Source organism: Mauremys reevesii, linkage group 10 (assembly GCF_016161935.1).
Source record: "Mauremys reevesii isolate NIE-2019 linkage group 10, ASM1616193v1, whole genome shotgun sequence".
In the NCBI taxonomy this organism is placed as follows: Eukaryota; Metazoa; Chordata; order Testudines; family Geoemydidae; genus Mauremys; species Mauremys reevesii.
Genome location: NC_052632.1, coordinates 7,086,563 through 7,103,750, shown reverse-complemented (window position 1 = coordinate 7,103,750; position 17,188 = coordinate 7,086,563). Strand labels below are relative to the sequence as shown.

General features: G+C 40.3%; 1 protein-coding gene across 2 annotated transcripts in view; it reads left to right on the top strand.

Moving 5' to 3' along the window:
• Positions 1 to 2,428: 2,428 nt before the first annotated feature.
• The window catches only part of CLPX (caseinolytic mitochondrial matrix peptidase chaperone subunit X), a 33,498-nt gene continuing 18,738 nt past the window's right edge, over positions 2,429 to 17,188 (top strand). For both annotated transcript variants that reach the window (XM_039490765.1, XM_039490764.1), the window contains exons 1-3: positions 2,429 to 2,584; positions 8,733 to 8,893; positions 10,837 to 10,954. In XM_039490765.1, the coding sequence (XP_039346699.1) occupies positions 2,515 to 2,584; positions 8,733 to 8,893; positions 10,837 to 10,954 (349 nt within the window). In that variant the 5' untranslated portion in view covers positions 2,429 to 2,514. The remainder of the gene's footprint in view (positions 2,585 to 8,732; positions 8,894 to 10,836; positions 10,955 to 17,188) is intronic.

Sequence of the window (17,188 nt, the reverse complement as noted above, 5' to 3'; positions counted from 1 at the left end):
GGGGGAAAAATCCTTTGTTGAATTTCACAGAGCAAGTGTACTTGCAGCTGTTGTGACATAAAACCACCAGACGGCTCTGACTAGAAGCATTGCTATGTGTTAGAAAATGAGCTGAAGGCGGTTGAAATGTATTTTAACAGAAAAAAAAAATAGCAACTTTTCCCTGATCCAATGCTGCAACAACAGGAAGTCCTGATGAGAAAGAGAGAACCCAAATTTTGGAGGGAAGTAATTAAGGTGACCAAGGGGGGAAAGGTTTGTGCCCCTTTTTCGCTTTATGCACATCTCCCATTGAACTCTGCCATGCATCAGAGGGCAAACTTTGGACTTTAATTTGTGAACTAGAAAAGCAAATGACCAGTAAAGGTTTTCCAAGCCAATGTTTACTTTATTCTGATTCCTGCGGGCCCCTCGCCCATTATGCTTGTGGAGAAGGAATAACTGTGGACTGCTGCTGCCGCCTACAGGAAAGAGAGAATACCGTTATTGCTCAATACAATGTGTTGCAATTTATATCCCTGATTATGCACTTATGCACATGCTGGCTTCACATGTGAATAGCGTCATTGATTTTAACAGAACTACGAGTGCATACAGTTAAATGTGTGCATACATGATTGCAGGATTGGATCTTATTTTAGATAGTATATTTCATACAAACTATCATCTGAACACTACACTAGATTTTCTAGTGACAAAAGATTTCTGAAGATGAAGCTTTGGGCTGAGGAAGCTATGATCCTAATCTTATTACATAAATCTGGACCACTCTGGTGAGTTTTATTCAAAGTTCAGCTCAAGTTAATTAAAAATAGAGATATTAATGCCACAGAAGTCCAGGTTTAGCTAATTATCTTAAAATGTCCGAACGAGCTTTGGTATACATTTGGCAACCAACCTTCATGTATAATAGCACATGTACTTGAAGCCAACAGTACCTTTTCCCTAGACCTCCATGGTTTATGAGTGAAAGTCATTCCATTTCTAGTGGTGCTCTTCAGTGTTTGAAGGCACTTCCCCTGCTGCTCCCTGTTCCAGGCCTTTCACAAGGAGCTCTGCAGATACAGCATTAGAAGCAAACACTGCATGGGACTTACCTGCCCTATGTCTGGCTGTAGATAGTGCTGTTAAACCTGTATTTCATAAGGCTCAAGATCCATCCAAAATTTTATCAGAAACTATAAAAAAAACATTCAGTGTTCATGCTACATACTGCAGTGTCCCTCTATAGCAGGGTTCTCAACCCTTTTCTTTCTGAGCCCCCCTCCCCCCATGCTCCAAAACGTCTGTTAGTCTATAAGGTGCCACAGGATTCTTTGCTGCTTTTACAGTTCACTGTTACTGAAAAATTGCTGATGTTCTCATTTTTACCATATAATTATAAAATAAATCGATTGGAATATAGTTTACTTACATTTCAGTGCATAGTAGATAGCGCAGTATAAAATTTTAGTGCTGTAGTGACTTTGCTAGTGGTTTTTATGTATCCTGTTGTAAAACTAGGCAAATATCTAGATTAGTCGATGTACCCCTGGATGACCTCTGTGTATCCCCAGGGGTATGCCTATCCCTGGCTAAGAACTACTGCTCTACTCAAACCCTTGCTGTCTTTCACAGCCTCTCTGGCACCCAAGACCCCGGAATTGCTTTCTTCTGACTAGGACATGCCCAAGTTAGACGTAATGACATTGACTTGGTGGGCAACAGAACATAGCAAGAAGAGCATGGAATGGATTTTATTAACACCAGAGCTGCTCCTCGTGAATGATGTTGCGATTGGCAGTGAAAGTCGTGAGATTTGTCACCGGTCACTTGGACACTTCTTTCCTTGCTAGAGAAACCAGAACGTCCCTAAATCTAGTGACAAAATCACTATGCTGGTAACACCCGGGGTGGGTCCAGAAATGAGGAGTTCAGGGTGCGGGAGGGGGCTCCAGGGTGGGTGGGCTGTGGTGCAGGCTCTGGGATGGAGGTGACGGGTTTGGGGTGTAGGCGGGTGCGCCGGGCTGGGACCAAGGGGTTCGGAGGGCAGGAGGGGGATCAGGGGACTAGGGCACGGGAGGAGGGTTCCAGCATCATCACTCATCATCGTCACTCGACTCCCTACATCAGCAGGTTGACCCAAAGCATCACAAGGTGTCTGCCAACAGGTGGCGCCTCCGCACCCCTGCAGCTGTTCCCCACGTGCACTACAACTCCCAGCATGCAAAGGACCCCTGAACTACGACTCCCGGCATGCAACGCTCTAGCGGGGCTGTGGGTTGGGTCGCCGCCTGCCGCCGGCTCGTCACTCCTAGCGCGCCGGCCTACGTGTTCCAAGATGCAATGCGGGCCGGCACGGGCTGTTTCGCGGCCGCCGGCGCTCGCGAGGGAGGAGCGTGCTGGCCGTGACGACACACAAGCGCCGAGCGTGGTGACGGTAGTTGGAGGAAGGGGGAGGGGCGGTGTTTACTCGGCAGCCGTGCCAGGCGGGGAGGCGCGGCGGGCCTGAGGCCTAGGGAGCGGAGCGGGACCATGGCCGCCTGTAACACCTGCGCTGCTGCCGCGCGGCTGTTCAGCTCCTCGCTGCCCTCGGCGCACAGAGGTAATGACCCCGCCCGCTCCCGAGCCCCCACTGCCCGGGGTCCTCTTGGGAGACGGGGCCGGTACCCCCCCCCCCCTCCGCGGAGACCGGCCCCCGGGCCGCACCCTGGGGGGCTCCTCTCACGCATCTGCCCTGCCCGTGCCTCCTCTGCTCAGCCCGCGCGCTGCATTCGCTGTCGAACCAAGGATTCGGCGTCCAAAGGACGGGGCGGTCGCCCCCAATATAAGGAGTGTCGGTGGAGGGAGGTCCAGAGGCAGTGGGGTGCCCTGCTGTAGCCACAGTTCTCTCCCTCTCTCTAGCCTGGGTTTCGTGACTCGACGTTGCCGGTGTCAGTAATCTAGTTATGAACGGGATATATCGCAAGCTTAGTGCTGGGGCTGGAGTCGGGTCTAAAATGAGGGATCTGACTTGGTTTGTGTTTCTTTGTATAGCTCCAGTCAGTGGCTCTTGTAAAGAGGGTAGTTTGGAGAAAGGGGGTGGAGGAAGTAGGAAGCATACTTGTCATTGAACTTATTCAGTGCCAAACAGAGTTCAAGAATTGAAACTGTTTGTAGGACAGGCCAGTTGAAATGAATTTGTCATAGAACCAATGTACAGTTGGTAAGATATTAATCTCCAGCTGGCTTTGTTGTGGGTCAGTGCAGAGGCAGTGTTGGGGATACTCTTATTAATTCCTGTCTAGACTTTACTGAAAGAAATCACCTCCCTCGATTCACCTTGTGCAATATATTTCTGGTTCTTAGTGCCAGAAATATATTGCAGACTTTTATGTTGCTCAATCTTTTTAGGATCTTTAGTCAAGCAATAGTTTACTCTTTCACTAATTTTTTTTGTTCTTTTTTAAGTTCAAAAGGCCATTTGGTTAGTTCAGGCCTAAATGTATATTGATTGGCTAGAAGAAAGTTTTACAAAACTAGTATTAAGAGAAAGGTGTTCAGGACACACACAAAAAGTGCAAATAGGTTTTGTTAGGCTTTAAACAATTCTCATTAATGATTAAATATAACATCATATTGATGAATAAACTTGTGACTGACTGGAACCTTCAAGTTTATTTTCATAGTTTAAACTAGAAATGCAAGAATTAAAGAACATAAATGTTAATAGTGTAAGGTGATGCTAGTAACACGGGTAAGGATTTTTAAACCTGCCAGTGCTTGTTTAATGCCTGTGTAGTGGGCACAGTGTTTTGTCAGCCTCAGTAACAATAGCTTAAGGTGGTAGTTCAACAGGGCTATTCATTAAATTGCATGACCCATTCCAGCTGATTCCATATCTGCCAGTCCGGCATGACCTACAATGGGAGGTTCAATCAATATTTTCAACTCTGAACTCTCTACCTTACACGAACCCTCTAAAAGCAAATACAGTTTAAAAGGTGGTAAGTTTTGGTCAGTATCTGAATCAAGTATTTTCTATAAACAGTATATCCAATGTTTTTCTTTGTTCAAAATATGTAATGTAAATTGAATCTATAAAGATAAATGAAAAAACTAGAAATTTCAGAATAACAGAAATTGATTTTTGAGTCCCACTTCCTGTAAAAGTTGTAGAAGAGACTATTCATATTTTGTCATATAATAATGCCTGCAACTCTTATCCAGTATTCTAGGTGCTTGTGGTTGACACCTGTTGCAATCACTGATGGAGCTAACCCTGTAAATGGTAGAAAGTTCAAGGATGGTCTGGTGGTTAGGGTGCTAGTTTGGAACTCGAGTTCAATCTCCTGCTCCATCACAGACTCCACATGTGACTTTTGTGTCTCTCTGTTTCAGTTCCTCATCTTTAAAATGGGATAACATAATTTTCCTACATTACTGGGATATCGAGGATAAATACATTAAAAGATTGTGAGGCACTCAAATACCATGGAATAGTACTAAACTGAGGTAGTGGTATTGCACATTATATAGCTGCTGTCAAACATTGCAGTCACTTGAGTAAAAGATTTTATTTTTCATGCAGTATATATATGGATTTAGCAAAACATACTCTACTGTGTATCAACAAGCTGTTCAGTTTTGAATTGATTATTTTTTAACCAATCACAAGTTTCTTCAAAATAAATTTTTGCTATAAAGGTGAAATAGGTGGGGAATGTTGAGTCCCTCAGGGTTTTTACTGGAATGTGGAGTGGAAATAAACCAGGTATTTGACTGGAATGTGGAGTATTCCTGGAAAATTGTACTTTATGATTACTTACATTTTATGGAAATAGGTGCAGTAACGTTCTTCCTATTTTACTCTTTAGGGACATGTACAATAAACTTTCTCCAAAATAACCAATTTTGAAATTTGCAAGGTGGTTCTGTATCATGAAAAGCCTTCTCCCCATCTAACCAACTCATACTGGTGATACCTAACTTTGCCTTCTTAACCTACTTACACCACCCTAAACCCAGCCTGGGTGAAAAGATAATTCTTCCAGGGTGCACTGAAATGCTCTGCCAACATCTTTCTCCCAGCCTTTCCAGACTACTGTACCCCTTTCTGTTTGTAATATATAGAGCTGTATAAATGAGTCATTGTATGAAATTTTAGTTTATTTTGACTTTGCTAGTGCTTTTTATGTAGCCCGTTGTAAAACTAGGCAAATATCTAGATGAGTTGCTGTACCCCCTGGAAGACCTCTGTGTACCTCCAGGGTATGCATACCCCTTGTTGAGAACAACTGAACTAGAATGTGCCATCTACCATGTTATCGTGGCTAATACTACCCAGTAAATAGTATCACAACCCAGCAGAATCTTTTAAAATTGATAGGTTGTCATGGTTTTTAAAGTAATGCTTGTCAAGGTTTGAGTAGCAAAACATTTAACTGTTAGTATTACCATTTAAATAGTGCTTTTCATCTTCAGAGTGTTGTAAAAATATTTTACTGAAAGGACACCAACTTTAAATATATATTTTGAATTGATAGCATCCCTTTTAAAATTATATCTTAATTACCTTAATTTATGCTAGTGTCTTGCTAGTAAACTCTTTTTTTTTTTAAAAACTGCAAATCTGATTTGATTAAATATTACTGGTTTTGACTTTGCAGTAGCAGATGTTGGCAGATGGTTTTTCTTTGACTGTCTGTGTGTAATAATGCTCTTCCTTGTTATTGTCTATTAAAGTAATAAGGTGTCATTTTCAAAAACCCTCCTCTCTCAACTGACACCAAGAATTTAAGCTGAAAGTCCTAAGAATTTTGTTTATTAAATCATTTAAGATATATTCTCTTATTGAAATGTGTGCATTAAGGGAATAAAGTGTAATGTTGAGGTGATTGATAGCCAGTGAAAAATGCTGAAGGTCAAATATTGGAACAAAATTACACGTGTCTTTCTTTGAACTTATTTTAACAAAATCCTGATAAATTAAAATGATAGATTTAGATTTATAATGAGCTATCTTAGAAGTGACTGGAAATCATTTTCTGTCTCATTGCAAACCAACTCCACTCATCATATCATCCATATCCTCTTCATTTGTGTGTCCCTGCTTTAGAAGGCTCTACTGAGATGATAAATTTTCAGGGGATGAGATTTCTTCCCAGGATTCAATCCTCCTCCACCTATCCCAGTCCAAATTTAGCTGGAATAAAAAATAGGAGCTGACTGTATATTGCTATATCATTATTGTTAAGTAGCATTTTCCTATAGGTCAGCCCTTAGAATTCCTCTCACATTGTTTACTAGTTATGTGTAGTAGCTCCCTAGCATGAAGTCTAGATCTCAAGTGTATCATTGCTACTTGGAATTTTGTACCATTTCTCGTATTTTAATCTATATCAAGGATTGGAAACCTTTGGCCGGCGGCCTGCCAGGGTAAGCACCTGGCAGGCAGAGCTGGTTTGTTTACCTGCCGCGTATGCAGGTTCAGCCGATCGTGGCTCCCACTGGCTGTGGTTCGCCATTCTAGGCCAATGAGGGCAGCAGGAAGTGGTGGCCAGCACATCCCTCGGCCAGCGCCGCTTCCTGCAGTTCCTGTTAGCCTGGGATGGCAAACCGTGGCCAGTGGGAGCTGTGATCGGCCGAACCTGCGGACGCGGTAGGTAAACAAACTGGCTCTGCCCGCCAGGGTGCTTACCCTGGCAGGCTGCGTGCCAAAGGTTGTCGATCCCTGATCTATGTAAAATCTTTTAAAACTGCAAGAATAGTGTAGGTGGGCTCATACCCACCCACATGTGGAGTATTTCTCCCAGGCTATTGCAAGAATACCAGCAATTTGGGTAGCTTAATGGAGGAGGTTTTTCATGTTGGGAATAAATCATTTAAAACAGCCAAAGTTAAAAATAGAATATGTAATTTAAAATTTGTCCCCACTGTTTATAGAAGATAGCCATGCTGCCAAACATAACAGCCCTCCTTCATTTCCCCCTTAATAATTTGTTTCTTCAAATCTGACCTTCTGAAAATTCCTGGAAACTGACTTTTGAAAATGTTTGCAAGTAAGCGTCAAGGATTCTGATTCTGCCAAATGAAGACCAGTGTACTGCACTTCTAAGACACTTACATGATACATTTCATATGATCAGGAGACATTTCAAAGGTCATTTCATTATTATCTCTGCAGTTACCTTATTTCGTAATATATGTTAAAGGTTGATCTTTTTTTCATCCTGATTGTGCTTTTTTGTAACTGTCACTAGTGTACTATAAACCTCTATTACCTAAATGTTGCAGGGAACCTGAAATAATTTTGGATTATCAAGAAAATCTTTGATATAACAGATATTATGGTGGGGACTTGATGTTATTTTGTATAACTGAAGTTTGGACATTGAGAGCTGAACTGTAGTACTGTTTGCTAACTAACCACTACTGATAGTTTGGCCATGTCCATATTACAGGCTTCTGATGGCATGGATATGGTCAGAGGCATGAGGCCTCTGACCTCAGGTGGTCAGAGGCATGAGGAGGTCTGATCCCTAACAGACCTAGCTATGCCAGTTAAAGTCCTTAGTGTAAAACCTGCAGAACTGTGCTTCTGTTATATCTTGTATAGGTTATTTTTATGGAGTGTTTTTTTTAGGGGGGGCGGGAAGGTGGCGAGCAACTGGAATAAGCTATATCAGCAAAAGTGCAGTTTTGCCAGTATAGTCTGTGTCCGTATGAGGAGTGTTTTGCTGTTATAAGATACTGGTATATCTATAACAGAAAAGCGTTCCTAGTGTAGACATGGCCTTCATTAATCACTAAACAGTTTAATCAAAATCAGGCCTGATCTGGGATGCCATCAGGATTAAAAAGGAGAGCAATTTTTTGTTAATGTAGTTTTTCGTTCAAACTAGAGTTCTTGACAAACATACACTTGTGAAAATCATTAAATGACTTTGTTGCCACTGCTAATGTGTTAGGTGAGAGAATGTGTGATAGTATATTAAGTGATCACTTTTGTACTGTGATTACATTTTGGACACAAATCTAGAGGCCTGATGTTAACTGAGTACAGCTGACTAATTTTTATTTGACTATAATGCTAGTAGAAATCTTCACTACACTATAATGGTGTAAAAATGGGATCTACATTGTCTCTTTTAATCTGTATTTTTCTGCATGGTAGTATATAATGTTATGGGGACGTGTGTATACACAGTGAGGTATTTTGGGGATACTGTTTAAATTTTTATTATTATACAATTCAAATGCCCATTGTATGTGAACTGTCTGCTGAATTAACCTGTTAACTCAATTGAAAATATATTCATCCCTGTGAAGACTTTAGAAGTAGTGTTCAGTGTTCTGTTGACTTCCTTAAGTCAAAGGAAATTCAAGCTTCATCTTACTGTAGCTCTTCTTCTGCTTCAGAAGGAACTTTCAAATAAATCCTATTTTGAATTGTTCTGAAATGCTGGTAACTCCTTAATGAAAAGGAAAGTCACATTTTCCTTCAAAGTCCTTTTCACCGCCATATGATAAGGACTAAGGAAGTTATGAAAAGGGGTTCTCCATACACGATATATTGGCACTTCAGATGTCTTCTGATAAATGGTAAAATACTAGCTAGAGTGGTAACTATTATATCTTGTTCTCTCTTACTCCATAAAGCAAACTAATAATAGATAATGTGGCATATTTTCCCTGTTTTACACACAGTTTGTTTGGATTGCGGGGAGCAAGATGTGTGCCCCACAGACTTACAGGATTTGTTTCATTTCCAGGTATTACTTGTGGTCGTACTTGTCTCGCTGTTTTAGGAAGAATTGGGACTTTTGAAACTCAGTCTCTAAGAAGGATTCCTTTTAGAACTTTTTCAGAAACACCAGCATACTTTGCTTCGAAAGATGGCACGAGCAAGGATGGTTCTGGCGATGGCAATAAGGTAGTCTGCATACACTACCTGTTGCTTAAAGGGGTCTCTTAACCACACTCCTTTCTGAAATTTCTACCTAATATTACAAATCACCCTTCAGATTACTGTAACTGAAAAGATTAGAGGAAAAATATTTTCATTGTATGGTTTTGTACTGTCAAATGCACAAATACTTTGTTTATAGTCACTTTCCCCTATTGTTTAGGTCTTTCAAACAGCAAAAAGTGAGATAAATATTTTTGAAAATATTGTGAAATATGGTTATAAAACCACACACATTTGCAGATAGAAGTAGTATCTTAAACTCTTTTAACACTTTTAAAAAAACTGACTAAACCTTATTTTGGTTTTTTGAAACCAAACATATTACGGTTTTCTAATTACTTCTGTAATATGTTGCTATGGAACTAAGAAAGGGTTCTTTGTGGAAAAGACTCATTTTAGTCGTATAATATGTTTAATTGCTGCTCTTGTTATGAACTTTTAATCTTTGTTTTACCCCATTCTTTCTCTTGTACCTGCAATTAATAAGCAGATTCTTAAGGCGTATGATTACCTGATGAGTTGCTCCTTAGTCAGCAAGTAGGATTTTGGAAGGGGTATGGGGTACTTCAGTAACTTTTCCTTACACTGATATTTCCTGGGATGTGAAGAACTAGCAAGGGGCACGGACAGATGTGTTGGTTTTTCAGAGGCTCCTGTGTGCGTGTGTGTGTGTGTGTGTGTATATATATATATATTTAATGAGTCTATAGCTGTTACAATTACAGAGAAAACCTTCAAAATGTAAAGAGGGCCTAGCCAATGTAGTGATGTCTATGTAAGTTTTCAGAGAGCCTGAAACAATAGCTTTGAGGTATGGACAGCTCCATCTTTCAGTGAGTGCTAACTAAGATACTTCAAGTGTCAACATTGATAAGCAGTGAAATAGCTAACAAAGCATGTGTTTAAAAAAAAAAAAAGAGAGAGCGAGCGAGAGAGGAGATATTTCTATCATTTCCCAAAATGTAGGATGTACCTTAATGAACTAGTACTGAAAATTTTAAAGTTGAGATGGATAGGCCTTTAATAAGAAGTGGTGGGGTTGCAGGAGGGCACAACTAGTTTAATTTTACCAAATTGGGGCTCAACTTTCAAAAGTTTGGGAAATGAGGCCTTAGTGGTTAGAACCTAAATTTTCAAAAGGGGCTTGTGATTTTGGATGCCTTAATTTTTAAGTACTCATGTTGAGACACCTTGAAAGGGCCTGTTTTTGAGAGGATGGGTGCCAAGTACATTCTGAAAAAACAGGTATCTTAAACGTATTTAGACTCATAGACTTTAAGGTCAGAAGGGACCATTATGGTCATCTAGTCTGACCTCCTGCACAACTCAGGCCACAGAATCTCACCCACCCACTTCTATAACAAACCCCTAACCTATGTCTGAGTTATCGAAGTCCTCAAATCATGGTGTAAAGACCTCAAGGTGCAGAGAGTCCTCCAGCAAGTGACCCGTGCCCCATGCTGCAGAGGAAGGTGAAAAACCTCCAGGGCCTCTGCCAATCTGCCCTGGAGGAAAATTCCTTCCTGACCCCAAATATGGCGATCAGTTAAACCCTGAGCATGTGGGCAAGACTCACCAGCCAGCACCCAGGAAAGAATTCTCTGTAGTAACTCAGATCCCACCCTATCTAACAGACCATTGGGCATTTTTCAGGTTGAGCATCGAAAATCTCTGGTCACTTCTTAAAATATAGACGACTTCTGTCTCTTGAGAAAACGTTAGCCTGTTTTAAGCATGAAATTTTAAACTCTCTTACTGTAGATGTTTGAAGTCTTTTTCACATACTGAAAAGAGACCATTTTAGCTGCCAATTTGTTTTTTTCATTATATACAGTGGTATGTATAATGAAACAAATCTGAAATTCATTGTATGGAACTAACAATATTATTTTATTGTTTCTCATTAGAAATCTGTCAGTGAGGGAGGCAGTAAAAAGTCAAGTTCTGGAAACTCGGGGAAAGGAGGAAACCAGCTACGGTGCCCAAAGTGTGGTGATCTGTGCACACATGTAGAGACCTTTGTGTGTAAGTGTTAACAAAGGATTATTGTGTTCTGATTTGTATGGATGATTCTCCATTTCTGTAAAACATTGCAATGATTGCTAAACTAAAATTTTAACCATTCTGTTCCAATAGCTTAAGTTTTATTCTGAATACTGAGAATTTCAGATACTTATGCCATGCATATAAATATCCTGCTATGATGGTGTTAATCCAGAATAATGTCACTGACATTGTAAATCAGGAGTAGCTGCATGAGTGTAATCAGGAGCAGAATTCGGTCAACAGTATGCAGAGCAATATTGTGAACAATATAAGCTTATCTGAACTATTACGTTTTGTATCTTAGTGGAAGAGGTGTTCATGTAAAGTAACAATATTACTTCAGCTCCTTACTTGCTTTCTAATGAGCATGTGCATGATTTTTGCTTATTTACCATTAAAACCTTTTTCTTAAGCAATAGGAAGAGTAGGATGAATTGCTGATCCACTAAGAGAATCACCACATTTTAGAAAATATTAGAAGAATTGTACATTTTGGACCTTATAGGCCAGAATAAGAGCCATAGTGTATTCAAAAGAGTAGTTGAGTTCACAATGAATGGGGGGGTGGTGGGGGGAATCTTCTAACATCAAATACCAGACCACCACTGATGATGAATCTTATTTTTGAAGTGCAGCCTTTGCCTTCCCTGGACACTTTGTGTACTGTACAGCAAGAATTTTAATACATGAAGTTTAAAATATTTAGAATTAATCCTTTTAAACAGAAGATTAAAGAGGTTGTAGCACACCAGAGATGTTGAATGGAGGAGCAATGAGGAGAGTAATATAACTCTAGGACTAAAAGTAGTCATACTTAAAAGCACTTTGGACAGATAAGCTGAGGCAGTTGTCTAGAGCAGCATGAATCCCATGCCTTAGGATCTACTAGAGAGAAGCACAATCTCTTGCTTACCTAGCAAGTAATAGAGTTCACTAAAAATTGGGTTGTCAGAGCACAAATATTCATCAGCTTCTTTTGATGAGACTTAAGGATGAGGTCTCAAGAATAGCCAGGCTGTGCTTTAAGGGTTAAAAACAAGGTCAATTTAAAGTCCCTGTAAAGAGTGCAGGGTAGGTGTAATATCACAAATACCTAAACTAAAAAGCAGATTTCTGATGCTTTGTTCTGAACAAGCTGCAAACAGATATGCCTTGATAGGAAGGTATTGCAGTAATCCAACTTTATGGTCCCAGGGACATGTCTTGGTGTTGCAAGATAGTCCCAAGACAGATAAAGGATCAGCCTGAAGGAGGGACTGCTTTTCAGAAGTGTTAAGCTCCTGCAGCTTCCGTTGATTTCAGTTAAAAATATATGTGCTCAGAATTTCTGCAAATCTGGTGCTAATTGCACAGCTGGAATAAATACTGTGGGGGGAGGGATAGCTCAGTGGTTTGCGCATTGGCCTGCTAAACCCAGGGTTCTGAGTACAATCCTTGAGGGGGCCATTTAGGGATCTGGGGCAAAAAAAAAATTGGTCCTGCTAGTGTAGGCAGGGGACTGGACTCAATGACCTTTCGAGGTCCCTTCCAGTTCTAGGAGATTGGTATATCTCCAATTATTATTATTTATTATACTTCAAACCCTGTTCACCACATGAGACTTTCCACAGAAAGGGTGTAGTTGAAAGTGAGGAAAATATTCTTAATTTGAGTCAACCATCTTCAGAAGACACCCAGTTGTAAACAAAGACATCAGGAAACTGAGTCTCAAAATTGCTATCTCCACCTCTGTTACCACCCAGACCAGGGTGGATGATGAGGTTGTTTATGTGCATCCAGCTGGAAACATCATCCAAGAACTGCTTCAGGGCAGAGTTCAAACTTGTTGGGTCCATGGGCAACAGAGAGACACTTACATATCATCAGTGTCACAAAGATACTTTAACCTGTGTTTAGAAATGATCTTGCCATGAAGCTCATACTCCTACGATGTGGGAGAGTAGCTTGGCTGATATATTTTCAATTTAAAAAGACCAGAGCCAGACTGGAACCTAACCAGGATATCATGGGGCACATAATCATAGAATATCAGGGTTGGAAGGGACCTCAGGAGGTCATCTTGCCCAACAGGGGACCAATCCCCAGACAGATTTTTGCTCCAGATCCCTAAATGGTCCCCTCAAGGATTGAACTCACAACCCTGGGTTTAGAAGGCCAGTGCTCAAGCCGCTGAGCTGAGCTATCCCTCCCCACTAAGACTGAAAAACAATTAGCTTTCCTTAAAAGGAGGATTGAGGCTGATGGAAGTTTGAGAGAACTCAAGCATCAAGATATAGTGAGTGGATGGCCTCTCTTAAACAGTTGGATATTCCTATTTTCTCATCATTCTCGAGAGGCTGGGATTTAAAGAGTCTTTTTAAAGATCCTTTTATACAATGCAGCATTGCAACAAGTAAGAGTGGAACCAACTCTTTTCTTTTATGTAGGGCTTGTTATAGAGACCGAGCAGAGGGAGAGCTGTCATTGGATTCCTAGTAACTATGATCTTTAAGAAAATCAGTTGTCATTGCTATAATAATTCAGATATTCCTTTTAGGCTTACATCAATTTCTTCCTGAAACCGTTGAACTCCTTACATCTTTTTTCAGTTCTCTTTCAAACTGTTAATTTGAGTACCGTACATTTTTTCCCTAACTCAATCTGTGTTTGTTACTCTACTTATTTTCTTTTCTGGGTTTATTTGCACTATAGAATGCAGAATAGTTGTGGGGAAGCAAGCTGTGTTCTAATCCTCCTTAAAGTGTCAAAATTTCCATCCAAGTTCCATTCCCAGAACTATTAATGGGTGGCTGTATTCTATGAAACAGACTATAACTTGATCTTCAGCTAAGCCTGTAATGCCACTACTTTAAAAAGACAAAACAAAACTGTTGTTTTGACTTGTAAATCTTCAGGGTTTTAATTATATATTTACTGATTAAGGAAAACACATTTATCCAGTGTGTGCCGCACACACTTAAAAAAATAAACATCAAATTAACTTTGTACTCATCTTGAGGTGATTAACAAAATGCTAAAATGGAATTGAGTCAGAGAGCTGCTTTATTCATGAATCAAGTTGTGAAGAGCCACTGAGTGGGGGAGTGACAGCTTGACATTCCAGTGCAGCTTGTTTGTAATGTGCTTCTTTATCACAGAGTGCTGCAAACCTTGCACAATGGTTTTGTGATTCTCTGCTATTCCAACACACTCATCTTTCCTGGGCTCTTTGGAGGTATTAAAGGGATCTAGGTAGTTCTTACCTATTTGCTCAACACTCCTTGTACCTGGCATTAGGGGTCAGGCTGTGTGGAGGGAAATCCTGTGATCAGTGCTTCCTTCAGTGAGATAAAATTCATGCCTGAGACATGAAGTCAAAACCACCTGTATCTTTTGAGCCTGAGTATTGCTGATTTAAGTACTCTTAAAAACAGGCATTGTCATCACCTCATTCTGCCGGGATGAACTCCCTGCCCTTTCCATCCTCCGGAGCAGGGTTTTCCTGTCATGTTTAAACCTGTTAGGAAATTAGTGGCTTTCCTGCCCTTTTTTCCTTGACATCATGCTCTCTCAGAGAAATTGCAGTGTAGTAACCATCTCCACCCCAGAGTGTAGATTCAAGCTTTTTAAAAAATACTGTTGCATCAAGTATTTGCACACATCATGTGGGCAACGCTCTCTCTGGTGTGACATGGCTTGCACCTTACCATTATAAATACTGACTGGGCAAATACCTTTGTAGTGTGCAGCCTTCAGCTTGCCATGGGAGCAAAGTCAACAGTTAAGCTTAATGTCCTTTTCACTACCTGTTGTTGTATCTAAACATTTGCAGACCTCATCATGCCAGTGAAGTTATTTGAAATTGGAACTATTGCACAGACATTTGTGTATACTTATTAATATAACAGTATTGCTGGCTCTGGAGATCTGCAGGGGTGCTTACACCTCCTCTGTCCTGGGCAAATTGCTAAAAAGTATGACCTTCTGTGAAGCTGGTGATTTAAAATGTTCTGCCAGTTGCCATTGACACTATCGTTTTAGAGTCTAAAATGAAAAGGTCTGAACTTTACATTTACAGAGTCTGTGGGGCATCAGCACAGTGTTCAGCAGCCCTCCCTCCCCCTCAAAAAACCCACACTCCCACAGTTTCCTAGTGGTTCTGGTTCCTTCCTATTTGAAAATGAGCATTGCTGTGGAAACTAAGCGATCTTATTTTCCTTTGTCACAGCAGTGGGAAGGAGCATGAACTAGTGTTCAGAGCATGAAACTCTGAGTCAGAAGATCTTGGTGCTTATCCCAGCTCTGTCACTGACTTGCTCTGACCTCAGGGAAAATGCAGCACAATGGTGATTTTCTCTATCTGTAACATGAGGGCAGTAGCTACCTCAGAGGGGTATTGGGAGGCTTAATGTTTGTAAAGCACTTTGAGATCTTCCAATGAAAGCTGCTGTAAAAGTGCAAAATATAATGCCTTGCCTTTATTTTCCTTTTTCTCCCATGCTTAAGGGAGTGACTATATTCGTGTTCATTCTGTGGTGCTAATGTTGAGTGCTAGCATTATGTGAGGGAAGAGAATGCTCCCATGGTACTAGCCGTCAATAAGGATGTCCAGGATGTTCTGAGCTTGTGCATGTGCGCACACTCTCCCTGTGATATTGGCAATTGATAGTATATCATAGGAGGGTTGCTTGCAAGTGAGTGACCTTTGCTCTTCTCCACTTCCCCCTCCCTCCTATGATATCATCAGTTCACGCTGTTACCACTGCAGTGTTCCATCTCCTCTGTTCACTTTGCTTAAAGGAATAGGATTAAGAGCAGGGAGTTTTCCACAGTGCAGCAGCACTTCGATAATCTGTTAAAATTAACAGATTTGTATTTTTTTTATAAAAATCTAATTTTATTTGTGCAGCTACAGAATTTTGGAACATATGTATGTTATCTGTTGGATGAGTTTCTCCTAACATCTGTTCTATGGGAAGCATGAGCACGATGTAAAAATTTGTTTGGTTCTTGTTATAGGTTGACAATAAAATTACCCAGAATTTGGCTGTGCAATCTGTTTTCTAAAGACCTTTAAAAGTTCAGAGGATTGTTATAAAGTTCTTCGCCTAGTCATTTTAATAAGGAGTAGTTATTTGTCGAAGTAGGTCATGTTGTACCTTTGGCACACTTAACCGAGGACATTCAAGTGCTGGAGCAGGAATTGAACACTAATGTTGGATTATGGTTCTGTTCTTTGAAATCATCTAGAACAGATGCCATTTTCTTTGCTTTTCTGAAACAGACAATAGCTTTAATAGTGCCAGTCCACAAGTTGTTGTTATAAAGTATTTCTGAATCTGATTCTTTGTCTTTCTTTGAAGTCTGAGTTGCTGCTGTCCTAAAAATTGATTCCCAAAGGCAGAAAAATGTTGTTCTTAAGAAAATCTATTATCTGTTCTTGAAGTTTTTTATTATGACATCTCCAAAACAAACAAACAAAAAAAACCCAACCCTAGAACACTAGTAGTTAATTTTTGAAGTGATAACCAAAATGTTGCTCACTGGACAGGGAAAATCATATTATACTTCACATTTTCCTCAGTTTTTGCCTTTTCTTTTAAGTGTAAATGCTTGTATATTCTAAGTGTGTTAACTGAAAATTTGTCACTACTGATTTAGTATATTTGGAATGAAGCCATTCAATATATTGCCATACTACAGTAAAAGAAACTGAAATACCAATTTGATATAAATTATGTTCAAAATTGATTAGAAATTGGTTGACAGTAAGCAGAGTTTTTTGTATAGTCTGTGGTTTTATGGGAAATCTCCAGACCCCAACGTCCACCTTTCACGATAGCCTGGTTAATTCCATGCAGGGGAGCACACATGAAGGGAGCAGTGTTACTTTTTCAGTTTATGGGCCAGGCCCAGTAGTTGTTGCCTTTCTCTGTGTATTGTGGATCCAGTAGTACTAGTCTGTTCAGAGCCAAATTCTGTGCCTTCCCCTGTGTATACAGGATTATAGAGCTCCCTGTGTATTTTATGTTCCCTCCACATGTCTCAAGTAGCATGAAAGAGGTTGCCACACTTGAGTGAATTTCATCCTTTGAATACAGTTGTTACTGAGCAGAGCACCAAACTAGAAATAGCAACCTGCCTTCTTTTCCTAGGTCTGTCACTGTCTGATCTTGGACAAATTGCTTTGCCTCTCTGTATGAATTTCACCATCTGTTAAATGCTTTGTAAAGC